At 49.6% G+C, this 27139-nt stretch overlaps 1 protein-coding gene and 1 long non-coding RNA gene across 2 annotated transcripts in view; one reads left to right on the top strand and one right to left on the bottom strand.

The window, feature by feature from the left end:
- LOC106507534 overlaps positions 1-20714 on the bottom strand; it is a 25796-nt gene extending 5082 nt beyond the window's left edge. The window contains exons 1-2 of the long non-coding RNA XR_002344133.1: positions 19962-20714; positions 19739-19770 (exon numbers count right to left, since the gene is read on the bottom strand). This is a non-coding gene — a long non-coding RNA (uncharacterized LOC106507534). The remainder of the gene's footprint in view (positions 1-19738; positions 19771-19961) is intronic.
- The window catches only part of CCND2 (cyclin D2), a 22093-nt gene continuing 13469 nt past the window's right edge, over positions 18516-27139 (top strand). The window contains 3 exon segments of the mRNA NM_214088.1: positions 18516-18951; positions 20721-20936; positions 23542-23701. Coding sequence (NP_999253.1) covers positions 18757-18951; positions 20721-20936; positions 23542-23701 — 571 coding nt within the window. The 5' untranslated portion in view covers positions 18516-18756.

Raw genomic sequence — 27139 nt, 5'->3', positions numbered from 1 at the left:
TGGCGCTGCTTCTTCTGGCCAATGGCTTCTCTCTCTGGCCTGTGATTGGTACCCCCGAGATTCCAGCCCAGCCCAGGCATGCCAGCTATGTCAGCGTGACTCCGGTTGTGTGCGTCTGACATCCACATGGCTCCGTAGAAGGCAGGCTCCAGCAAACGGTTATTTGGAATGCTGCAAATATTTGATGGCTGTCAGGTTATCTTTTTGGGGTTAGGCCATTAAAGTCGCATCTAATGTTTTAGGAAATGAAGGAGAATAAACTGCACGTGGAAATTCATGGGGCACAGAGAGAATTTTTATGGAGGCAGATGCAGAGGCAGGGACAAGGAGATTTTTTCTTTTCCCCCTGAAACTTTGTAGTTTTTCTTCCACGTGGCTATTTCACTTGAACTCAAAGCAGAGACAACCCCATAAGATGAAGCAGAGAGATGCCACAGTAACAGATTCAGTAAACCTGGGGCTGCTGGGTCACTTATAAGGCACGTGGCCCGACCTACCTGGTTCCCATCATCCCATCAGAGAGCCGTTTGCTCTGTCCTTAATCTCTACTCAACCTTCAGCACACATCCGGGAAGAAAAATCCTTTTCCAGGAGTTCCCACTGTGGCACAATGGGATCGGCGGGCATCTCTGCCACACTGGCTCGATCCGCAGCCTGGCATAACAGGTTAAAGGATCCGGCATTGCTGCAGCTGCAGTGTAGGTCGCAGCTGTGGCTCAGATCTGACCCCTGGCCTGGAAACTTCCATATGCTACGTGGCAGACAGAAAAGTAAAAAAAAGAAGAAGGAGAAAAGAAAAACACTTTTCCAGACAAAGCAAAATCCCACCTGTGTGCCTTTTAGTCCCCGCCTAATCCCTCCATCCCTGTGCTGTCCGAGGTGACCAGGACCCAGAGGTTCCAGCCACAGTGGTCAGTTCTTGGCCCTCTGAGAAACCATGAGCTTCCTCACTTTAGTTCCTGGGCTATATCTCCTTTGCTCAAAGCATCCTTCCTTCCCTTTCATACCCAACACCACTCACCCAAACAAATGGCCTAACGAAGAATCCAACCAAACGACAGGCACGCCGCCAGGCTGTGATGGGAAAATGGGCAGACCAAGCATCAGAGCCTTCCTTCCTCCACACCGGGACTCAGGTGCTGCCTCCTCCAGGCAGCCTTCCCAGGCCTCCACTCAAGTGAGCCCCCCTCAGCCTCCCTCTTCCTGTACTCCCATGACACTGAGACAATTCCTATCTTCCCAAAGCTACGTGTGTGTGTGTCTACTCCCCTGTAGAGAAGGCCGTTGAGGATTGGGACCGACCTCCAGGTGTTCATTTTCTGTCCTGGACCACTTTTGAGGCTGCAAAATCAAGACCGCAAGACTCTTCTCTTCCCTGAGCGGAGGAAGGATAAAGCAAGATGAAGCCTCGGAACATTGCAAAAAAGCAAAAAAAAAAAAAAAAAAAAAAGTGGTAAAGGGAGGCGCCCAAATGCCTGTTAATTATAGGAAGTGGTTAAATTATGATACATTCTAACTATTAAAAAAAAATTCTACACTTACAATGAAAGAAGCAGCTCTATACCCAGTGGCATAGAAAGACTTCCGGGCGGGGGTGAGGGGGAGCTTCAGGAACTGTAAGAATATCTCACGAGAGAGCCCCCTCACAACCAGATAATTGATGAGACAATGGACAACAAATAGTACAACCTGATTCTTTTACAGATAAAAAAAGGAATATATTTGAGCACATATATGAGGCCTGTAGCTAAAGTGCAAGCAGAGTGTCTGGTTAAACAGTCGGGGCTCAATATACCATATTTCTTATTTTTTGAAGTGACTTATCCAAGTTATCAGCAATTGGTTACTGACCAAAGAAGATGAGAATCCATGTCTTTTAACCACCAGTGTCATTCTTTCCATTACTCTTAGCTTTTTCTTCGATGGCAGATTCAAGATGAAGGATGCCAGATAACGGCTTAAAAAAGGTGGTAAGAAAGAAAGGCTATTTAGTCTCTCTCTCCCCCAAAGCCAGGAACCCTCCTTAGAACCCAAAGTGGGGGAAACACTCATAGAAGGAAACTGTTGGAATAAACACTAGACAAGGAATTTGCAAACCAAGATTATGGATGTTGGTCTACTATTCACCAGCTCAATGATCTAACCAGATTGAGTTTACTCATCTATAAAATTAGAGATTTGGGAAAAAAATCGTCTTTGTTTCCTTCCGACCCTGAAGTGCTATGAAAGTAGGTTCTGCTATTAGCGCTGCAGTAGATTTCTTTACAAGAGAACATAATTGAGTTCTAAGGAAACTTTTATAAGGCAAAGGGCACATAAAAATTGCAAGTAAGAAAAGACATGAGAATTGGCTTCATACATTTGGAAGACTCTCTAGTCACAGAGGGGTTAGACTTACTTTGTGAGGATCCAGAGGGCAGAAATAAGAACAGGGAGTAAAAACCAACACAGGCAGTTCCTACTCAAGTGGGACTTTCTTTTTTTTTTTTTTTTTTGTCTTTTTGCTATTTCTTAGGCCGCTCCCACGGCATATGGAGGTTCCCAGGCTTACACCACCACCGGCTTACACCAGAGCCACAGCAACACGGGATCCGAGCCGCGTCTGCAACCTACACCACAGCTCACGGCAATGCCGAATCGTTAACCCACTGAGCAAGGGCAGGGACCGAACCGGCAACCTCATGGTTCCTAGTCGGATTCCTTAACCACTGCGCCACGACGGGAACTCCCTAGTGGGACTTTCTTGTTTTGCTTTTTAGGGCCACACGTGCAGCGTGTGTAAGCTCCCAGACGAGGGATGGAATCGGAGCTGTAGCTGCTGGCCTAAGCCACAGCAAAGCCAGATCCAAGCCTGTCTGCGACCTACACCACAGCTCACGGAAACACCGAATCCTCAACCCACTGGGCGAGGCCAGGGTCGAACCCACATCCTCATGGACACTAGTCAGATTCTTAACCCCCTGAGCCACAACGGGAACTCCCCCAAAGACTTTTTTCCATGTATTTTGGGGGCTCATTTATTAGGGGCACATAATGTTTGTAATTGTTAGGTCTTCCAGATGAATTCACCCTTTTATCAAGTTCTTTTTTGTCTCTAGTAGCAAATCTGTCTTAAAGTCTATTTTGTCTGGTGTTAGTATAGCCACTTCTGCTCTCTTTTCATCAGTGTCTGCATGATATGCATATATATCTCTCCATCTTTTTAAATTTATTTATGTCTTTGAATTTAATGTTTTTGTCTCTTGTTGACAGCACATAGATGGATTGTGTTCTCTTTATCTATTCTACAACCACTTCCTTCTGATTGAACTGTTTAGTTCATTTGCACTTACTGCAATTACTGATAAGGTAGAATTTACATCTGCCATTTTGTTATTAGTTTTTCATATGTCTTCTGCCTTTTTTGTTATTCTGTTTTCCACTGATGGCTTGTTCTGTGTTAAATAGTATTGTCAAGAGTGCCACTTAAATTCTCTTATTGTTTCATTTCCCTTAAAAAAAATTTTTTTTTCTTGGCGGGTGTCCTGGGGCTTACAATTAACATCTTAATTTAAAACAATGGTTAACACCAACTTAATTTCAATAGCATACAGAAATTTTACTCTCACACAACATTGTTCCCATCTTATTCCTTTGCGCTGTCATGATCACACAAATCGTCTCCTTAAATGCTATAAGCGTATCAATAAAGTTTTATATTTATTGATTTATGCATTGGCTTTTAGATTAGACAGGAGAAGAAAACTGTTACCAAAAAAGAAACTGTATCTATCTTTTACATTAACCTATGTAGTTACACAGTGCTTTTCGTTCATGTAGATTTGGGTTACTATCTAGTGTCCTTTCATCTAAACCACAAGAGCTCCCTTTAGTGTTTATGATTAAAAAAAAAAAAAAATTCTGCCAGCCACAAACTATCTCAGTTAATTTGCTTATTTTAAAATGTCTTAATTGCTCCTTCATTTTCGAAGGATAATTTTGTCAGATATAGCTTTCTTGCTTGACAGTCTTGGTTTGAACTTCAAACATGTCATCTCATTGCCCTTTGGGGTCCATGGTTTCTGATGAGAAGTTAAAATTATTATGATCATTGGATGTGATACGTTGCTTTTTTCTTGCTGTTTTTAAGATTCTCTGTCATTTGAAAGTTTAACTATTATGTGTCTAGGTGTGACTATCCTTGAGTTTATTCTAGTTAAAGTTTGTTGAGCTTTTTGAATATGTAGACTAATGACTTAAAATAAACTGGGCAGGTTTTCAGCCATCATTCTTCAAATTCTTTTGCCACTTTCTCTCTTCCCGCTTCTTCTAGAACTCCCATCACATCTATTTTGGTATACTTGATGGTGTCCCACAGGTCTCTGAGATTGTTCATTTTTTTATCCTTTTTTTTTTTTCTTTCTGTTTTTCAGACTGGATAATCTCAATTGGTTCATTTTCAGGTTAGCTTATTCCTTCTGCTAGTTCACATCTGCTATGGCGCTCCCCTCAAAGTGAAATTTTCATTTCGTTACTACACCTTTTAACTCCAGGATTTATATTTTAATTCTCTTTAATAATTTGTCTCTTTATTGATATCCTCTATTTCCTATAATTTAATTATTGAGAGAGGGTTTCCCTACTGCTTTGAGCATATTTTTATTTAACTAACTGATTTAAAATATTTGTCTAGCAAGTGCAATACTTTCTATTGATTGCTTTTTTTTTTTTTTCCTGTGTATAAGCCATACTTTTCTGTCTCCCTCTGTGTTCCATAAATTTTTATGGAAAACTAGACGTTTTAAATAACATAAGGTAGTGACTCTGAAAATCAGATCCCCCCCCCACACACACACTCTCTCTCTCTGCAGGGTTTATTGTTTTTATTGCTGCTATTGTTGCTAATGTTTGCTTACTCAGTGACTTTCCTGAGCCAATTCTATAAAATCTGTGTTCTAGGTCATGTATAACACCTAAGTCTCCATTTAGTTTGCTTCATTGTCAGCTAATGATTAGACAGAGATTTCCTTAAATACCTTGAACCAGTATGTCCCCTAGCCTTTTCCCAGAGACCCAAAGTCTGTGTGGGGGCATGCCTTCAGCAACTGGCAGGAAGTTTAAAACTGTGACTTAACTATATCAGATTCTGTTGGCACAGAATCCCAGTGTCAGCTGGTGATAAGTAATTAGGTCTTTCTCGGGTCTTTTCCATGTACATGCAGAGCTCATGGGTATCACCTTCACAGGTAGTTGAAATCTTAAACAACTGCCGCTGATTGTTTTGGGCGAACATGCTGAGGATAAAGTTGTTCACAGAGAGCAAGCTTTAAGTCAAGTCAAATAATGACAAGCCCTGAGAAAGGAGCTTTCCAGAGAACTGTTAGATAAGACAAATAATGACATTTCTCTGTCTTAAAAAGGCAGCTTGGAAAAGTGACAGAACAAAAGGAAAACCTACTTTCAGAGGCAAAAGTAACAGACAGTGGTAGTTGGCTGAAAAGCAAGGCACCCAGTCCAAAAGTTCAAGGTAGGAAAAATCATTAAAACAGAAATGACCAATAAGAAGTATCTAAAGCAAGGGAGTTCCCATTGTGGCTCTGTGGGTTAAGAACCCAACATAGTGTCCATGAGGATGTGGGTTCAATCCCTGGCCTCACTCAGTGGGTTAAGGATTCAGCATTGCCACAAGCTATGGCATAGGTCACAGATGTGGCTCAGATCTGGTGTTGCTGTGGCTGTGGTGTAGGCCTGCAGCTGCAGCTCCAATTTGACCCCTACCCCTGGAAGCTTATATGCACCACAGTTTTGGCTTTAAAAAAAAAAAAAGGGGGGGAGTTCCCGTCGTGGCGCAGTGGTTAACGAATCCGACTAGGAACCATGGGGTTGCGGGTTCCATCCCTGCCCTTGCTCAGTGGGTTAAGGATCCGGTGTTGCCGTGAGCTGTGGTATAGGTTGCAGACGCGGCTCGGATCCTGCGTTGCTGTGGCTCTGGCGTAGGCTGGTGGCTACGGCTCCGATTCGACCCCTAGCCTGGGAATCTCCATATGTCTCGGAAGCGGCCCGAGAAATAGCAAAAAAAAAAAAAAAAAAAAAAAAAAAAAGGGCATCCAAAGCCATTCGGAATTCGGAAAACAGAATCCATCTGTCCATTTGTGAGCCACAATAAAATACTGATGGAAGAAATAAGAAGAATGGGTAAATCATAATAATATAGTTTAAATGAAAAGAATTCATGCAAAGTCTTAACTTCTTTAGTTTCAGAAGTGAGAGGTGCTATTTTAGTCCCAGACTGTCACTGACAGGCTGTGTGATTACGGGGTGAGATGCTCTCCCTTAGTTTCCTAAGGAAGAATTGGAGCTTGTTTCCAAAATTTTAATAATTTGCCTACAACCTCCCAGATTTTTAAAACTCATACCTATATGTTACTTCTTCAACTTATATAATTTTTAAAAAATGGATTCCTTTTTAAACTTAAATACTGTTACAGTATTTGCAAAACTGTGAGTTGGATATATGTTACATTTTTTCCCTCATACTCATTAAAATAAACCTCAAAGCCTTTGCATAGAAAATGTTGCTCCAGGGACCAACTACTTCCCTTTGGTAATCAATGGATTCGATGTGTAAGGTTCTTTTCACTTCTATGATTGTGCAGATGGGTTTTCTCTTGTCCCTTGCACAGGCTGGATGGTTCCCAAGGTTGGAAGATTACCTCGTAATACATGTCTCTCTGAGGATGAGGTAATAGGCAGTTTAGAATGGACTGATTTGAGATAAATACATTAATAATTCCATAGACTCCTAGAGCTGCACTGATTCTGAGAGAACACAACCCAGTAGAGTTTAACAATAATAATAACGACCCCACTTAGCTTTATCTCAGTGCCTACTGCATGCCAAGACACTGTGCTAAGCACACTACACGCTCAGCTAGGTAGATGTTATTCTCCCCATCTTATAGAGAAGGACATCTAGGTTCAGAGCCAATGAGTGACCCATCAACCCTCTGTAACATCCCTAATGAGTTACTACTCTAGGTCCTTTATGTGGTCACTGAAGGTAACCCTTGCTACATCGGGGTGGACTGCAGAGGCAGCTCCTTATATGAGCAGAAGTCTTCCTCCTTCTAATGTTTTATCAGAGTCACTAGCTTTGTTCCCTGGGGCCACAGAACATAGATAAGGTAAGATCATCCGTAGTTTAATTCACCCAATTTATAGTCAAGAAAATGTAGTGCAATATAGGGTTTCATTAATAAAACCAGCCTCCAAAAAATGGAACAATCATTTTCTCTTTCCTGTCTAGTGTGTCCTGTCCTCAGTGGGACCAGGAGAGTGGGGTAAGAGCGGTAAATAACGATCCATGGCCCTAGAATTTTTTTCTCTGTCCACCTTGACCATCTGCAGGCTTCTTTCTTTTTTTTTTTACTGCCACACCTGCAGCATATGGAAGTTCCTGGGCTAGGGGTCGAATCAGAGGCACAGCTGCCAACCTACACCACAGCCACAGCAACCTCAGATCCAAGCCACATCTACCTACACCACAGCTTGTAGCAATGCCAGATCCTTAACCCATGGAGCAAGGCCAGGGACCGAACCCACATCCTCATGGACACTATGTTGGGTTCTTTACCTACTGAGCCACAACGGGAACTCCAGCAGGTTTCTGAAGTTGTTCCAAGTTGCTCTTTCTCATTGGTGACACACTGCGAAAGACACCACGCTTTGAGACAGGTATCAGTGAACTAGTCAGGATCTAGAGGCAGAGAGACCACTAGTGAGGGGCCGGCACCCAGTGAAACAGCTGAAGAGAAGTGGATGAAGGGATGGCATCCTCAAATATCTGACCGACTGTGAGCCGAAACTAGAGAGATGGCTAGTCTTGCCTTGTTCCTGTGGTCAGAGACAGCCCTTGTTGGAAGAAATTGCCAAAAAGCAGGAACTTTGGGGCCCCTAACTAGCTATATGACCTTCAGTAAGTCATTTAACCTCTCTGTCCTTCAGGATTCTAATGGCACATGGTTCTTGGGAAGATCTTATAAGAAAAAGGATCTCGCTCAGGGCCCAGGCACTCACCAACGTTGCTACGTCTAGATGCTGATGACACCTCTTGCTCAACCAGAGAAAGAACATATAAACTTAGACAATGGAAATACCTTACAAGACAGGAGTTCCTCATCAGCAGAAATGTTTGAGCAGAAACATCATCTTTATCTGTCAGGGACTCTCTAAAAGGGTTCCTCTGTGACAGATACGGGTGTGGACTGGGAGACCTGTGGAGATCCCCTGTAACCTTAAATTGTTGTCATCCCGTAAGGGTCCTGCCCCAAGCTACACAGCTTGTGGCACCAGGGGGACTAGAACCCACCTCCTCCAACCCCAAGTCCAGTGCTTTCTCCACGATGCCATACTCCACATGTAAAACAAAACCAAAACCAAAACAAACAAACAAAAAAAACCCTATATAGAACACCACCCGGAAACTCTCACAAATGTAATTGTTTATTAATTACTAGCGTTTCTCTTTTTCGGTAGCCACACTTTTAAGAAGGGACCGTGTCTACAAACACATAATTTTCCAAAGCAAATAATTTACATCTCAGTGAATTTTACTGGCGTACAAAAAACCCCAATGACTGAAATTTCTCACGCGTTCAAAGCCACGCAAAGTGGGACAGAGCGGAAAGCTTTCCTCGCTTATTGCTAGCTGTTAGGACCTGCCAGAGAGCAAGGAGAGCTGTCTTGTCTAGAAATTGCAATGCTGGGAAATTTGCTTTGCTTCCTTTTCACTGAGGGAGCCACATGATGCTCCATGTGCACCATGTAGCCTAAAACAAGCCTCACAGAGGGGGCCCACAAGGCTCTGAGCTGTCACTTAAGCTACTTAAGGAAGGAGCTGCAAGTTAGGCTTTGCTCAAAACTCTATGTCATATGTGCCTTCATGGGGGCTGTGTTTGAGTTGTAGGAATAAGCACTTGGTTAATATAACTTTGTAACCTTTTTACAATGTTATGCCAATTTCTGCCATTTGCCAAGTGACCCAGTCATACAAACATATACATTCTTATTCTCATATTATCTTCCATTACGTTCTAATGTAACTTTTCAACTGGGCTTTCCTTAGGCACCCCGGAAGATGATGGATTTCACATATTTGTACATTCTATGTAGTCTGGAAGACTGCCATCCTACTGTACTGACTTAGGACAAAGAAAGCAGCCTTCTCCATCAGCTGACAACGTGCATCAAATGCTCACCTATGTAAGAAACTGAATTTAAAAGGGTTCAATCCAAGATGAGTCAACATCTCCCAAATACCTAAAGAGTGAGACTGCACATACCTAAACCCACAATTTAAGACTTTTTATGTAAAACATAAAATCCATAAACGATGCGATAAGATATGATTCCTACTTTGATGATGACGATGGTGAAGATAAAGCTGTGGGAACTTTAAAAATTAAGGGCTGAAAGGGAACTGGATAATCCCTTACTCCAGCTAGCCAATTTTGTAGATGAGGAAGAAACGTCAGAACTGGAAATATTTAAGCTATCCCCGGGTCACATTGCTGGCTGGTGGCAGAGTAGGCAGAACACACATGTCCTGATTTCTAGCTTAATGCCATTTCACCAACATGGTGCCAATGACAAGGACAACATCTTCTGCATCAATTTTAGGAGACATCGAGGTCATAATCAGAGGTCTACATGCTGCTGTCAACATCTGGGTGACTCAGGACAAGTAAATGAGCCACTCTGATCTCAACTTCCCTAATCAAAGGAGTAAAACACTAATCAATACTCTTTCAGATTCAGGGAGGGTGCATTGAGACGAGAAACAGATGCTCTGGGAAATAACAGCGATTCCAAGAAAGGACTGCTCACAGACTGGTGGACCAATGAAGGGACTCTAGCTTTGGCAACTTTAAAAGGACCAACCGAACCACAGACATATTATCCAGACATCCAACCAACTAATTCCAAAAGATTATTGAAATGAAGAACATAATTCAAGAATAATTTAAGAACATAATTAAAAAAAAACTATACAATCCAAGAAATAATTACTTTCCTAAACTGAGTTTTAAAGAAAAGTTGAATTTCCATGCCCCAGCTTTAAGATCGGTGCTTTAGGGTGGGTAAAACATAGCATCTCATTCTATGCCTTTTGTTCTGTATTTCGGTCATTTTTTTAAAGCATTCACCAATGGGAGGCTAATTCTTTCCCAGGCTCCATCCCTGGACAAGGTGCTTGTCCAGGACAGGGACTGTATCATTCAACTCTTTTTCCTTCCTGCCTATCTCATAAAACATTTGTTTCGAGCCCACTACACAACGGTGTGGCCCCCGGGGAAAGACTCCGTTTTTTATCAGTCAAATGAAAGAATAAAACACAAAAGCCAAAGCCATTCTCCAAAAGCACAGACACCTCCGCATATTTGACACTTCCATTAAAACCATTTAAACTCTACCTTACAGATCTGAAGCGTGCCCCTGACATGCTTTGCTGTATCTGTGCAGAGACCTGCGATGTTATCAGTTTAGCACATATGTGATTGCTCAGCATGAATAACCTGGATGAATACTATATAGAATTTCAGCTGCAGACTCCCAGACACAGAAGGCACATTCTACATGGGGCCAAATGTCATGAGGGTCCACAGCCTGTTCCCCTGTTTCCAAGCAAGACTGCATGTCATCTATAGCAGAGAGCCAAGCTGAAAGAGTTCCACTCAAGGAAACAGGCAGCCTAGGTAAAGTCCTAAGTATCTAAATAGAAGATCAGACCTTGATTCCTTGAGGTACTATGTGTTTTTCATCCCAAGTGTAGCAAATTTCACTGGAGTTCGATTACTGACTTACTTAAATCATTTGCTAGATGACATGAAATTGCTGGTAATTACACTACAAAGAGTAATTATCTGAACTTTTCTTGTACAGAGGCAAGGAAATTGGAGCCTTATTCTATATTCTGTCAGGGTAATTTTTAATTAGGTATATACCACTTTACTGAAAAGAGAGAAACATTGGAAGAATATATATTCAGAAGTGGGGGGGTTAAGAAAAACTTGCTATTTGCCACTTTATTGGAATTATACAATAGGCGGTTTGCATGTTGCTGCTGCTTCAAAGAACTAAGTTTCCTGAGTTTAAATGATTTCAGGAAGATCCCACACTAAACGGCCTGTACAGATCCAATGCGTGCTCTTAGATACCGCTCTCTCAAAATATTTCTTTAAAATAATATTTCACAAAAAGAAACAAAAAGGAATAACATAATATTTCACCATCCTGAAATGAGTGGTGCTGTAAGATGCCAGATGTAAGACATTTCATCCCAAACCTAAGGAAACCCCTGCCATTTCCTCCAGGACATCTTCCTTGACACCAGGAAAAACATTTGGTCCTGAATTTGCCTTTGCCCGGCTGCTCTCAAAAATGGAAACATACGTGGGCACGATGAAGGAAAGGATTTCGAAGTTAGACAAAGGACTTTTCCTATTCCTTTTAAACCCAGTGCATTTTTTTCTTCCCTTAAATGAGCGGTATATTAAATTTTGGTGACTTTCTATTTTCAAAAGAGAAAAATTGAATGCTTCTGGTGTTATTTCCCAGGACAAAAACTTCACTTTGGAATCCATAATTTCCTTACAATCTGATGACAATTTTTAAAGAAAAATAAAGCGAAGGCTCACACACACTCATGGAAAGAGGAGACAGAGGAATTATAATTATTCATCATCACCATCATTAAATAGAGCTTGAAGGAACGCACCTCTATACACCCCAGAGGAAAAATTATTTGGTTTAGAGCTGATGGGACCACAATGAAAATGTGATTTGAGACGGCTAACAGCAGAAGTAAATTAGGATTTTCTGTTCTAATTTCCCCTTCCACAGAAACTCCTCTGCTCTGGATTTGTGCTTTTCTAAGTTGTTTACACAATGCATAGGCTCAGACTTTGTTTCAAGTTCATGTAAGAGCAGATGCCCTTACTTCATTCAGGCTGAGCAAAGAGGAAATGCTTTCCTCCTAGGCGTCTAGATCCAACCTAGCTTGGATTGTCTAGCAAACTTATACAAACTGCCTGGTTTCAGGTCAATCCTAAAATAGAAAGGACATCTCTTTCCAGAGGTGCACATTTTTGAAGAGTATAAAACTTCTGAAACAATTTATTGCACATTTCAAATTAAAAATGCCAACAAAAGACCACCAAGAAAATAATTTTAGAAACATTTTCAATCTGCCTCCTGAAATTTGTCACCAACACACACACACACACACAACCCCAAAACAAAAAAACCAAAACCACAACAAGAAAACTGTTTCTCCAGTTTTTATTAATTAGTTATAAAAAGTTTGGAGAATATGAATTCAGTATGTTGTAGAATTATGCTATAAACTGTACTAACAAATGCTGGCAATCCTTGTGTTTAAAGATTGAAAAACAAAATATAAAATAAAGACTACTTATAAGAAATATTTTATATTGCTTCAATTTGGTTGAAACAGATACTTAGCTGAATAAAGCCACAAAATCGAAAGAATATTCAATCACACCAGGAAAGTGGACATTTTAAAGACAAATGAACATTTGGACTTGGGCAAAATTAAAATGTTTAGAAAACAAATAAAAATGACTATTGCTCAAAAAAATTTTTTTTCTGGTGAGGGTAGTCTTGACATTTTACTAAGATTTTAAATCTACAAAGTGCTCAATATGACCTCCTACAGCTTAAATGTCTAAAGTGAAGCAGGAGCAAAATTTAAAGGATATTTGTCTTTGGGGTTTTTTTAATACTTCTTTGGCTCTTTCCCCCCTTTTTTCCCCTTCAATAATTTATTCTATTTTTCTTCTTTTGTACACACAAACCAAGTGTCCATCAAATCAAGCACCAAAAAGCAGGAACTCTTAAACACAGTTCACTCAGATGGCTCCTCCATAGCAAGTACTGACATTTTCATTCATTTAAAACTTTTTTTTCCCTCCAGAAGAAACAAAACCAAGTCTTTTGGGTCAGATCAGCAAACATTAAACGAAAAAGAAAGAAATAAAAAGTTAAAAAGAGAGGGAATATGTTCAAACGAAGGAAGAAAGGTCAAAACCCAAGTCTGTCATCTTCGAAAAGAAACATTTCCACACTTCCTAACTGCTTCAAACAGAAAGCTTCTCCTTCACATTTGAAACAAGTAATTCTACCTCAAAAACACATTTTCAAAGAAGCCCCTAGCTTTCCGCCTCTGATTCCTGCAACAATCTCTATATACCTCATTGAAGTAAAAAGCAGTTTGCACTGACTCTTTTTCTCCCACAAGCTTCTAGTAAATTTCAGCAGAAACTCAGAATTGCCACTGTGGGTTTGAAAAATGGCACATTTCAGATCTCCCCCCCCTTCCCGCCCCCCCCGCCGCAAGATTGAAAGATTTGGAAGACTTTGTCCAAATGTAGGGGAAATGAAGATGCATGGGCTCAGTGCTTAGCTCTTTCTGGGAATCTAGAAGGTCCTCCACAAGCACGGCCACCATAGGGGTACCCAGCGAGTGGGAGGGGCGTCGCCCTAAACGCTTGCCCATCTATTTGTATAACGCTTTTGACAAGCGTATTTCTAGATATATTTGCTCCTAATACAGTAAAATTTGTCCTATGCATTTTCCACGTGTAATTTTCACAGCATCGGCCAACCCAGCCGGTACTGAAATAGTGGGGGTGGGGCGGGGAGGAATAAGTCGCGCGTGAAAAAACTCCTTGTGTGGAAGGAAGTGCAGAACTCATTACCAAGGAACAGAAAGCGCACCCACGTTTCCCCCACTGGAGAGCTAGGTGGCGGCGCGTCGCGACCAGCAATCGCGATATTCAATCTGCCATCGCCATCGAGTGCAACGGGACTGCAACCCAAAGAAATCAGCTTTTTTCCGGAGCCAAGAGCTGCTCGCGATTTCAAAGGGAGAAAATAAGCTTCTCCGGGTGAAAGATGCAGGGGCGGGCCGCGAAGGGTCCGGAAGGGTCGCCGCGGGGATACAAGCGGGCCTGAACAGCGGGTCCCAGCCGGCCAGCGGCCGGGGGCGCGCGGCTGGAGCGCCCCCCGCGAGGTGCCGGACAAGCCGCCGCTGCCGCCCGCCCCCTCCCCCGCCGCTTCCTCTTGCTCTCCCAGCCCCTTCCCCCACGTGTGGGTGACGTCAAAATTCCGCGAAAAAGCCGCGTGGTGGCTCCCCCAGCGGAGGCGCGATTCCGCCGCCCAGCGGGCCCCTCCCGGGCGCCGGGGGGAGGGCAAAGGAGTGCGGCGGCCGGTTCCCTTTCCTCCCCGAGGCGGGGCCCAGCCGACGCCGAGGGCCAGACGCCCCCCGCCCCAAATCGTACTGGAAAATTGACTTTTATAAAGCGAATGCATTTCCAAGGCTATTTTCGGCTGTGAGGCGTGTCCTGCAGCTGAATCAGACAGGAAGAGGGGGAAAGTTCGGGTCTTTTTATTCTTTATTTTTTTTCCATGAGAGGGGGGTAAGGTGCGAGGTGGGCGAACGGACGCCAGGCGTCCCGGACCCACGCCTGCCTCATCTGCTGCCTCAGGCACTCAGCCCAGGTCCAAGCTCCGACAGGTCCAAGCTCGGACGTCGAGAGGGCGGCTTGAGTGCTCTGGCCCGCCGGTCTCTGCCCCCGCTGGGTCTGGGCGCCCCAGGGCCGCCACGGGCGGGGGGCAGCAGTGCGGCGTCCCGGAAGCGCCCTCATACCCGCAGTCGCAGTGCCGGGCCTGGGGAGCCTCCCGGCGGCTCGCGCCCACCCGCCCTCCGCCCTATGGGCTCCACTTCCCGACCTGTCCCTTTTCCCTTCGCACATTTTTCGAGTTTCTACTCCCTTCCCGTTCCCTCCCAGGTCCTCCTTCTGCACTTCCTCCGGTTCCTTCTTGGTCCTCCCGGCGCCCAGAGCCGAGACTCGGACCCTCGGCCATCTGTTTTCAAGTACCGTCGGGTTTTCGGTTTTGATTGCCCATCCATCCCTAAGTGGAGAAACACACACACATAGCTCTGCTTTTTTTTTTGGTGGTGGGGGGGTGCTGAGTCTGAACTCAAATCTCTCCCCCCCCCCACCCGGCCAGAGCGCCCCTAGGAGCTCCAAGCTTCGCTGACGGCGGAATCACCTCGCTGGGCGGCATCCGCCAGGTGAGCTGGGGCGTATGTGTGTTTAGCCTTACAGGTTCCTGCAGAAATGTGCCTATAAACACCCTACACCTACAGGGTTTTGTACACTTTCCAACCGAAACTCCACAACGCGAGGGGTGGCTAGCCGACCGGGGAGGGAATAAAAGTCCAATAAAACTGACGTTTGCTAAAGGTTATCACTGATCCTATAAAGAATAGGAATTTTTTTCCCCCTTGAGGGGCGAAAAGGAATAGGGATCAGCCAACATCCCCCCCCGCCCCCACCCCACCCGCTACAGTGGCCAGTTTCGAGTTAAATGCCAGAGCACTGGAGCTTGGTTTCTTCCCTCTAAACCTAAATCTACACTCAAAGAAAATGCGCAGGTTTGCCCAGAAGGCAACGTGCTTTTCCCCGCGTGCGAGGTGGAGCGCTTTTTAACAAGCAAAATTAAAGTTTTAACACATGGTCGGAGTGGCGACCAAAAGGGAAAACTCAGTTTCCAGTCCAAGCCTCCCGGAGACATTCCTGCCAACCTCCGCACCCTCGCACGCCCCACCCCAGCGTTGGAGCCTAAACCACTGGGGGACGGATTCGCTGCGAGGTTGCTGTTTGGGAACAGTCGGTAATCGGAAGGGGAAGTGAATGGGGAACTTGAAGGGGCAGTCTGCCACGCGGGGAGCGCCCGAACTTGCGGGTCTGGGTGGTCAGAGAGGGCGGCGGGGAGAGGGGCGTCCCCCCGCGCGCCCCTCCCCTTCGCAGCCGCCTCTCCCCCACCCCTCCCCGCTGGAATTTCTTGGTAAAGCCAGACGGGGTTGGGGTTGGTGGGAGGGAAGGGGCGAGGGGGCCCCCGGCTCGCTCCGGAGACTTGAGGCCTCGCCACCCAGGCTTTTTCCCCAGGGTGGGCCGAGGCCCTGAGGACGACCACCCGCCTCTTCCCCGCCCCCGCTGCCCCTCTTTTGGGGACTTAGGGCTGGGGATGCTTTCCCCGCTGGGAGGTGGAGAAAAGACCCTGCTGGGTTAGTTATCAAGTGATGTCAAGAGGCTGGGAGCCCTCCCAGCTTCGGTCCTTGCCTGTTGGGGTAGGTTTATACTTTAAAAATACCTCTTTTGCACCTACTGCCGCCCTACCCCAGCAGCTTTCTTTGATCGCTCAAAGGTGACTGAGCTGAAGTTTAAGTAATTCCCTTAGGGGGTCTTAAAATATAAGTTAATGTATTTATCCGGAGGAACTCAAGGCCTGAGTCTGGAAGCCCACGTTGACTGAAATCAATAGGTGATTGTTAGGGACCCGCTCTGTTCGGAGGCACACCGTACTCAGCCCAAGTGTCATCCGCCGCACAGGGCTGTTTCATTTTGAGTTTGCAACTTGGGTTTTTCAGCGAGCTTTTTTTCTTCCCGAAAGCTAATGGCTTCCACAGCAATTAGACATTCTCCTCGCCCGCCCCTTCCCTCCCCTTTCTTTACATACAGTAGATTGGATACTAATTCCCGCGGCTATTGATAAGGTCGCAGGCACCCGGGCCTCTCCCCAGCCCTCGTCTGCCCCAGTCCCCGCTCTCCCTCCGCCCTCCCTTCCTTGGCTTCCTTTTGATGTAGCGGGGAACGCGTCCTACTAAAAAAAAAAAAAAAAAAAAAAAAAAAAAAAAAGTAATCTGCCCGGTAACAATCAGCGCGCAGTAGCAGGAGACCCAGAGCTATTGGCTATGCAAATAGAGGGAGGGGAGACGGCGCCCCAAACTCTTCCTCACCCTTTTAAAGCGATATCCCCCTTCCAGCCACCCACCCACCCCTTCCGCCCCACCCTCGTGGAAAGGGGCTGGCCCCCGGGCCGGAGTTAATCGCTCGCACCTCTGGTTTATGCACTCCCCGCCCTCTTTATTCCACCTCCCCCTCCTTTCAGGGAACCGAGTTCTCTGCTCACCCTGCCCGCCCCTTCCCCCCTCCCCCTCTGCGCCCCGGCTCGGGCCCCCTTTCCGAGCGAAGGAGGTACCGAGTTGACCTCGGTGTGTCCCCAAAGCACCAACCCACGCCGCGCTGGCCGCACTTGCCAGCTACGCCAGCACGCCGGGGGCGCCGGACTCCCCCTACCTCCCCTTCCTCCGAGTGAAATAGCACAGGCGGGCAGGGTAGGGGGTGGCGGGAGGAAGGAGGTGAAGAAACGCCACCCTGTCCCCCCTAAAAGTGGCTTTGACCCAAGGATGCATTGGAGCACGTGTCATAGCCGACCGCGCTGGCCGCGTCTCCACCGTAGTCCCGCTCCCAGGGAGAAAGCCCTGGCTGCGAGTGAGGCGTGAACCCAGAGGGTCGGTGAGGATGCAGGCGAAGGACCCAGGGTGGAACTCTTGGGCCTTGGAGGAAAGGAAGGGGTGGTGTCGCTTGCGCTCGGGGAGAGAGGGGGAGCCAAAATTACCCCTCTCTCGCCCCCTCCCCTCCCCCTCCCCCTCCCTGGCTAGTTCCTAGAAAGCTGTATCAGTGTGGCCACGCTCGGCGCAGACACCTCGGGCGGCTTGTCAGCAAATACAGGGCGAGGAAGCGGGTTTTTCCTGCGTGGCCTCTGGCTGCGGCAGAACCGCTGGTAGCCCTGCCCTCGGCCTGCGGCGGTTCGGGGCGCCTCCTCGCGTCTCCCAATGGCCCCTGCGGCGCCCCAAGAATGGAATGGTTTCTGCTCCAGGGTCGCAGAAGCGCCCCCTCCCTCCAGACACGCACCCCTCCCTCCTCTTCCTCTTCCTACACAGCTGCGGGCCGTGGGGTGGGGGAAGTAGTTCTGGTCCCTTTAATCAGGTTTTGGAAACAGCCTCAAAATGATCATGAACATGAATTTCAGGGACATAACCTTTTTCTCTGGGTATGCCAAGTAGCTCTTTTCTAAAATCGCCCTCCTTCTTTCTTACATCAGAGATCTATTTCTCAGTTGCCTGAGCCCACCTCATCTTCAAGTAATCCACCCGTCATTCTTGGATCTTAAATACATGGGCAAGAGTGTTAGGATCAGTTTTGAGGAAGCCAGAGTCAGAGGGTCGTATTTTGGCATGATGCACCTACAGAATGCTCGCAATTAGAAGGAATAAGAAGGAATTGGTGGGGGGGGGGTTCCCCTCTCTGGGGCCCCTGGCTTGTGAGGCTGGATAGAGAGAGAGGGCCTTGGAGAGCTAAGGGGAGGGTGGTGGGGGGAGGCGGGGGACCGCGTTTGAAGTTTGGTCGGGCCAGCTGCTGTTCTCCTTAATAACAAGAGGGAAAAGGAGGGAGGGAGAGACTGAAAGGAGGAGGGGAGAGCCGGGAGGGGAGGGAAGGGGAGGAGGAACCGGAGAGGGGGGTGAGGCGAGAGGGAGGAAAAGTAACTGCCCAGCCAGTTTGCGTCACTGCCCCGGAGAGCAGAGAGCGGAGCGAGCTGGGGAGAGCAGACAAGTTTGAAGGGGAGGGCAGGCAGAGTCAGCAGCCCTCGAGGCGCTCCTCTCCCACCGCCCATCCCTTTCCTCTCTTCTTCCCCAGCTTCTCTCTCAGCCTTTCACTCTTCCCCGAAAAACCCTTATTTAGCCAAAGGAAGGAGGTAAGGGGGAACCCTCTCCCCTACCCCCTTCAAAAACTCCCCAACTTTTCCAGTCCGGAGATCGCAGGGGAGCGAGTGGGCACCCAGCTGGCCATGGAGCTGCTGTGCTGCGAGGTGGACCCGGTCCGCAGGGCCGTGCCGGACGCCAACCTGCTCCACGACGACCGCGTGTTGCAGAACTTGCTGACCATCGAGGAGCGCTACCTTCCCCAGTGCTCCTACTTCAAGTGCGTGCAGAAGGATATCCAGCCCTACATGCGCAGGATGGTGGCCACCTGGATGCTGGAGGTAGGTCTGCAGCCAGGCGCTATGTCTGTCCCCACCTGGACTCCCACCCCCACGCAGGGACCCTGAACCTGGCAGAGGGCAGCCTCTGCGTCCGCCTCCCCGCTCCTGGGGGAGAGGTTACCCGGTGCCCTCTGAGAGACGCGTGGCTTCCTTTCAGTTCCTTGCGGGGTGCAGGATTCACGGGGGGAGGGGGAGAGAAGGGAGGAGGAAAATCTGGGAGAAGCGAGGCTGTCCCGGGGCGGGGGTGGGGGAGCATCCCGCGCGCGTGTGCCTGCATGTGGCTGCCTCCTCTTCCCCCCCCCCCACCCCGACCTGTCTTTGGCGAAGCCGAGACTGCTTTCGGTGCTTTGACGAAGGGAGTAGGAGCGGCACCCCAAAGTTAAAAAGCCTCCCCAAAGGCCAGGGCAAATTCATCCCAGCCTTAGGTCCCCGCATGTGGTCGCGACTCCGCGTTGGCACTTAAGGGGGGAGGGGGAGGGCGGAGAGAGGAGAAGAGAAACGGGGAATTCAGGAGCCCCGGAAGTCACATTGAAGCAACGTGTGTTTTCGGGGAACCCAAAAGAACCACTTCTTTCCCCTTGCCCCAAACCCTTGCCCAGCGAACTGTGTGCCCACGTCTGCACGGCTCCGGACCTGCCATGGTTTCGCCATGTTGCTTTGTAAACTCGGGGTGGAGAGGCTGGAATGCGCCGCCCGCTCCCCCTAGCCCCCCACTATCCCGACCCCCCACTTCTGATAGCGCCCTCGCCACCGACCCCCCACCCCCACCCCCGCCAAGGTTACTTACGGTTTGGCCTTCAGTTTCCTGGGTGCGGAGATCTGGGTGGGGTAGGAGGGGGGAGGAGGTGTGTTCAGGGGGGGGAATAGCGGGGGCCCCCCCCAAGGAGAGGCCGGAGCCCCCAACGCCTCTCCGGCGTCTCCTCGTCCTCATCTGTCCCCCAGCTGGTCCCCACCGTCCCCGGCCTCTGCCCTTGTGGGCCGCAGCCGGACACTCCCGCCGCCGCGCTCACCCCTGCAAGTTTCCCCTCGGGATCCAAAGCCCCAGGGGTCGCAGTCCAGACCTTCCCGGCACCCGAAATCTCCGCTGCGGGAAGCCTGGGTCCTCTCTGGGGTTTTCACGCCGAAAGGGCTTGTCTGGGATATTTTCTCGATTTTTAATTATTTTTTGAACCCGGCTCCCCTGCTCCGACTCCCGGCCGCCCAGGCTGCGCGGCGCTCGCTCCCTCCGCCCTCCCCCTCGCTTCCCCACCTCTCCCCACCCACCCCCCAAATGCGGCGCCTGGGCCGCGCGGACCCTCCCCGACAATTTTTTCAATTGTCGGGAATGATAGAGCAGGGTCTGGGGGTCCGGATGGGGCCAAGAACGAGACCCCTGGAGCCTCCAGAATATTTTTATTGATTTTTTGAAAAGATGACGAAATCCAAAAAAGAGAGCGAGTGGAGTGAGAGCGAGCGGAGTAGTGAGCGGCCCACGGGGGCGGCAGGGCCGGCGCCGCTGCGCTTTCGGCCTTGGCCGGTGGGTCCTTAACCCACCTCTCCTTTGAGTTTTCAGGCTCCCCAGGGAGCACCCCAGCAAGGAGGGCCATTTAGATTTACCCCAATTTACTGTCTTCGTTCTTATCACTTTCTACTCCCCTCCCCCTCCCCACACGCAAATTCAGGATTTTCTGTTGTTTCCAGAGATTGTGCGGCTCCCCTTTTTTACCCTTTGCCTCATACTATGCTTTCGCCCCCCGACCCCGACCCTTGCCCACTCGTCCCTGTCGTAGGTCTGTGAGGAGCAGAAGTGTGAAGAAGAGGTCTTCCCTCTGGCCATCAATTACCTGGACCGCTTCTTGGCCGGAGTCCCAACTCCGAAGACCCATCTGCAGCTTCTGGGGGCCGTGTGCATGTTCCTGGCGTCCAAGCTCAAAGAGACCATTCCGCTGACGGCTGAGAAGTTGTGCATTTACACCGACAACTCCATCAAGCCTCAGGAGCTGCTGGTAATGACTGTCTCCTTCCTCCCTGCCTTTCTGCTCTCCCTTCTCCCCCCACCCCCAGCCTAATGCGCTTCCAGCCACTGTTACCAGGACACATCCTTTGCCCACCGCCCCCAGTTACCCACCCCTGGAATTTTCCCGCTGCTGGGAACCCTCTCCTTTAGTATGGGACTTCTTGTGTCCCTACTGTGTGCTGGGCTCTATGCTAAGTACCAAGGCTACACCCATGAATAAGATCCTCACTTAGGGAGAGTTGTGTTAGTGAAATTCATTTTCTGTGTGTTGTGTTGTGTGTGTGTGTGTGTGTGTGTGTGTGTGTGTGTGTGTGTGAGGAGGCATGGAACAGAGCAATGATACTTAAATTCCAAATTTTCAATCACTGAATTCTGAAAGGGTACTCAACCCCTCACACAGGTAGGAATGTGTTGTAGTGTGTCTCCGAAAAACCTGGAGTTCCAAGGTAGGTCTTAAGCATCTTAAAGTCTCAAGATACCTGCACATAGTAGCTGTTCACTAAATACCAGCTCATTGGCTTTTGAGCAGAGTCACATTGGGCCCTTTGTCAGAGGATTCAGCAGCGCCTGTGATGCTCTGACCTCTGAACAGACGCAGGGGTGCTGTCTGGACTCTGGTTTTCTGCCAGCAAAACCTTTTTCCCACCTGAGGGGGGGACCCTTTGCCCCCTGCAGCTTCATCCTGAAGATCATGTGGAAGTATCTGGCTTTGGTAGAGGGCTCCAGAGGCCCACTTTCAGTGATCCGCACACCTATCTCCCAACTGTTGGGAAAAGATCCCGCACCTCTTACCGCCCCGGCTCCCTCTCCCCCCCTCCCCCCTCCTCCCCCCTCCCCCTCCCCCTCCTTACTGGCTGGGCCTGCTCGAAGTCCACTGGGCCTGGACTGGCTGCCTGAACTGAGCTCTTTGTGAGCGGCCTTCCTTCCTGGAGCTGTGCTGCCACCTAGCGACAGACATGTGCAAGGATGGGGAGGAATCTCCGAGAATGCGGAGGGGCCTGCATGACCTCACCTTTGAACAGCTGCCAGATTTCAGCTGCTTCTGGTTTGGTCCGAGAGGCCCAAAAAGGTGCTTTCTTCTGGGAGAACTGCTTCCTTTAATAATGGTACAAGTCGAGTGGTTTATACTCACATTCCCCGGTGAGAAGGAGAGCTGGAGTTTCAAGCCATCTTGGAAGACATGGGTTGTCTAGCAGCCTCTCTGTGATTTTACCCCCAACCTCCGTAAAAATCCAAGGCGGACTTTAAAGCCGGGAAAGAAGAACTGTTAGCATTTGGGATCCACTTATCTCTCTCGGGAGACCAGGAAAACTAATCTTCCTTTTGCTTCATTGTTTTGACCTGATGGTTGTTAACCATGGGGTTCAGGACACCCCAGTTTTTCTAGGACTTGCCAAATGGATTTATATTGCTACAGACACCCCTCCCTTTACCCATTCCTGTCTCTTAAAACAGAGGTTGAGGTCTGGAGGAGTCCTTCTATTTGATCAACGAGAAAAGCCGAAGCCAGGGAAGGGGTGGGTAGGGGATCAGCCTAGACCACACAGCCAGTGGGTGCTTTGGGTGGCAGAGTGGGGGTCTGGTGAGCGGCTTAGCAAAGCGGAAGACAACTGGGTTCTCAGGGTGAATGGGGGACCACACTGGCAGGCTGGTCTCTGCCTCTCCATCTCCTGATGCTGATTGGCCCATAGGCCTCTTTTCCTTCTGACTGCACATACTATGAAGGCTTTCTCTTGGGCTTGTCTCCATTTGAGCACCATCCCCCCCACCCCACCCCCAAAGTATCCCGATAAGGAGAGAAACTTAAGTTTTTCACTAGGTGGGCTGCTGGCAAGAGGCCCCCAAAAGAAGGGTTGCCTTGTGCCAGCCATTTGGGCTGCAGGGTTCTGTGACCTTGAACAAGCACCTTCACGCTGCCCTGAATCACCTCTAGCCACAAAATGGGGTTGCCAGGGACCATCCGGTCAGTCCTTGGTGACAAAGGCGTATGAAACCTTTAAGCGGAAGGGTATTCTGTGTCTGAGTATCACTTCCCTGAGGTTTCTGCATTATGTGTCCAGGGGAGAGTTTTAGCAGCAGAGGGGAGAATGGTGCTTTCTGGCACCAACTACAAGCAAGCTAATTGGCTGCCAAGGATTTGGGCCAAGGAACCTCATTTTGAACTTTATCTGTGTACATCATTTTTCCACAAGGATAGAGAAGACGATTCATCCAGCCATAGATATACAATAAGTTCCTACCAAAGGGCCGCAATGACCTCGGCGGTATCTCCCTATGCTCAGCAGCATCTCCTGGGAGTCAGAGGTGGGTGGGGGTGGGGGAGCTGGAGAGGCAAAGAGAAAGAAGAAAGTGCCATCTTGGCAACAGCTACCTGGCTCTCATTATTTTCAGTGGAGCCTGACATTTGAAGCCTAAGAAGAGCCTGTCGCCAACTTCAAAGCTTGAGGGCCACTTTGATAAATGGACGGGCCTTCCAATCCAGCAGCGTCTTAACGAGGCGTGTAGTTACGACAGGTCTGGATCCCAAGCCCCGGTCCTGGACACCAGGTCAGCCTGTGGGTTTTATACGCTTCCCTTTTTCCCTCCCTCCCTAGGAGTGGGAGCTGGTGGTGCTGGGCAAGTTGAAGTGGAACCTGGCGGCTGTCACCCCCCACGACTTCATCGAGCACATTCTTCGCAAGCTGCCTCAGCCCAATGAGAAGCTGTCTCTGATTCGCAAGCACGCGCAGACTTTCATCGCTCTGTGCGCCACTGGTAAGAGCAACTGGAGGCGTGTGTGTGTGTGTGTGTGTGTGTGTGTGTGTGTGTGTGTGTGTGTCGGGGGGGTGGGGGGCTTCGGGGGAGGAGTCAAGGGGAGGCAGACTTCCGCAGGTTGGGGGTTTAAGGGAGGGGGTTCTGAGTCATCTAGAGTCCAAGGTTTCACTCCTGGGCCGTTTTTCTCCTTCCTTTATCTCAGCTGGTATATTTTCTCTCTCTGCTAAACTCATAAATGGTTTATGAGGACAGGTGTGGTAAGGGGAAAAAAAAATAGCGCCTGTGAAAATATTCTTTATGTTGTCTGAAGTGCCCTTTGAAGATTATGTATACTGTTCTCTGGTTGTGTTTAAATCTTTAATCTCTGGAGGAAAAGGATGGCTTGCAGATAAGCCCAAGAGGAAATCTGGGGGGGGGGGGGCAAATACAGGTTAAAGGAACACCGTCAAGATAAATACCGCCTGCCCTGATAAGTGCTAAGGGAGGCCGGAGGAATTCTTTTTGCTGTGGGGCATTTATGGCCTTCCGGCTGCTCCCTCTGCTGGGTAGGGGTAGACCTGTGGCCTGGCTTCCCGAGCCCGGGCTGTCATTTCCCCCCCCCCCCCACGTGTCAGGGCTTTGATTTGGGCTGCTGTCCATGAGAACTCTCCAGCCACCATGTTGAGCCCACAATTGATACATAGTCTTTGTCTGCTGTGCAGTTTTCCTAATAAACTAAAGGCCGTGGCTTGATGCTGTCTCATCACACTGAACCTCAGCCAGTTTCTGCTGTTTTCTCCCCCTAAAGGTAGTGGCCGTGGGAAAGACTCTGGCCCCGTCATTGTCTAAGGGCAGAGGCAGGAGTTCATACTGCCACAATCGGAACTGTTCAGGAAAGACCTGTTAGGGAAGAACTCCCCCCTCCCCCCCACCCCCGCTCCCGGGGGCGGGGTGGGGTGGGGGGTGTTGGGGAGGGCAGAGTTCAGAACACATGTGCTAAGAGGATGTCCTTGACTTGCAGAGGGGGGTCTGGGGGTTGACTTCCCTCGTATGTTGTTACATGTGAGGGAGGAACCTGAGCCATCATTTGCAATAGTGTATATGCCCTGTTCACGGTCAAAAGGTCAGGTTTTGCTGCTTAGCACTGGGTGACCTCAGACCGCCGGCTTCACCTCGCTGACCCTCAGCTGCTTCTTCCGCAAAAGACTGTTGCTACACGGCGGCGGTTAGGTAAACGGACGTGCAGGGAAGCCCTTTGTCAGCCAGGCCACGTGCAGACAACGTGTATCCCCTGTAGCGACTGTGAACATGTCTCTGACTCTGACTCTTCCAGCTAAAGCGGATACAGGGGCTTTTCCATCCGAGTCCAGCAGGACACCATGCTCGGCCTTCGCCAGCTGGGATGCAGGGTCCAGCCACCCACGGTGGACGCGGGGCGGGCTCAGCCTCCCTGAGCTGTTGTAGCCCTGCCCTTCTAGATCCAGATTTTGGGGTGGGGGCAGGGGGAGCGCTTGTGGCGTGTCTGAGCCCTGGGCCCTTCCTGCAGCCCCGAGGGGACCATTCTTCCGCCGGAGGGTCCCTGTTGCCTTGCAAACAGCAGCCATTCTTTTGCATCCTTCCCTTCTCCTGCTGTCTGGCCCCAGGCCCTAGAGGTCAGCCCCTCATTGACTTGTCATTTTGTCTCCCAGGCCCGGCTGTCCCTTCTTCTCCGCTGCCATGATTCACTGTGGAGAAGGGGTCAACCGGCCCTTTTCTCTCTGGCTCTAGGACAGCTGACCCCCGACCTGTGCTCCCCCATTGCACAGCTGTTGGTAGCCAGAGCTCTGCTTTGACCTTGTCTCTTGATGGACGTACCTTTCGGGGTCTGTCTGCCCACTCCTGCCCTCCGGTCTCTTGAGTGGGGTCGGAGGGGGGCTGGAGGGACTCAGGAGCAGATCCCCAGACTCTCCAAAGGCCCATTCTCTAAAACTGGGGATCCCATCCCCCACTCCTGGCCTTTTTGGCCAGATCCTTGGGGGAGCTGCCAAGTTTGGGGCCAGAGTAGGGAGCCTGGGATTCAGGGACTGAGGACAGAGGTTCAAGGGGAGGCAGAGGAAGTCGCGAAGACTCCCTTTAGAGAGAGGAGCCAGCTTGGGGCAGGGGGTGGGGACCCACAGGAGAAAGAACAGCTCCAGCCCATTTAAACCGCGTGACAAGTACTCCGCCCCAGGTGTGGGCTGCTCAGCACAAGGAGGGTCCCAGACCCTTCCTGAGTCTAGAAGGGCTGAGCCGGTCTCCAAAGGCATTTCTTTCCCGCATCTGCCCTTGAGCACGTCTGAATCGCTGGGTCCCAGGGCCTCCCAGCACATGGGACTTGACAGCCTTCGGCCTGATGGTGCAAAAGCCAAGGGCTGCTTTTCTTGGAGGAAGCACCTTCCGGTTAGAAGAGATGCCACATTCTGGGGCCAGGGTGTGTTCCTGGGACGGGACAAATAGCCGGCGTGAGTCATCGCAGCGCAGGTGGATGGGCCCCCTGCAGCCTCCTCCTTCCCCACACCTGGATTCCGGATGCTCTGCCTTGATGCGGGAGGGGCCTGGCAGCAGGGGGCTGGGGTCCGGAGGAGGTGGTAGCCGGCCCCCGGGCTGTGTGGCTAGTTTAGGGGAAAAGCTGCTTGTGAAATTGCTGGCAGTGGTCCCGAGGCGGCGGAGAGCGCCTGTGTGTGAAAGGGGAAGAGGCGGGAAGGGTCCGAGTGTCCATCTTCCTTTAGGGGGCCTGAGGCTTAACGTGGTGGCCAGACAGAGAGGTGTCCTCTTGCCTCCTTTGCTCAGCCCTCAACAGCGTCTGGGGCGGAGACTCTGGCTGGTCCGCTTCAGAGGAGGGGATGGGGCGAGGGGGAGCGGCTCCCAGTGCTCCCTTCCCTGGCACTATGGCTGCTGGGCAGCAGACTGGACCTTGGCATCCCGCTCCCACCCCCGGTGTCGCTGTCATGGCAGAGCCCCCCAGGTCTGCCAACAAGAAGAGAGACCATTTGAGATGACTCAGGATCGCACGCCAGCGTCGGGAGATTCTTGACGCGTGATATCATCGTGCTCCACAGATGGTTCCAGTTAGTCTAGAAGAGCCAGTGGCATTGAGTTTGAACTTGGTGTGGGGCTGGGTGGAGGAGGTGCTTAACCTGCCTTACCCGTGGTGCCCGCATCCACCGCTTATTGCCGAGGAGGCCCCCACTTCAAGGTACTGCCTTCAGTTGCTGGGCGCCCCGTGGGTACCGCGTCCCCATCCTGGGGCCCGGGCCCTGGTGGCAGTGATACCCCAGGGCTTGTCTGGCCTCCTTGAGACGTCTGGTGACTCTTCATCACCCAGGTTAGAGCCAGACAGTGATGGCCAGAAAGGTTTGCCTGGGTCCAGAAAGGTTTGCCTGGGTGGTTGGGAGGCAGAATTGAAACCCCTTTCCAGCCGTGAGCCTCTGAGCTGCCTTC

This window comes from Sus scrofa, chromosome 5 (assembly GCF_000003025.6).
Source record: "Sus scrofa isolate TJ Tabasco breed Duroc chromosome 5, Sscrofa11.1, whole genome shotgun sequence".
NCBI classification, from domain to species: Eukaryota; Metazoa; Chordata; class Mammalia; order Artiodactyla; family Suidae; genus Sus; species Sus scrofa.
Note: the sequence above shows the minus strand (reverse complement) of the source record. Positions and strands in the feature narration are given on the sequence as shown.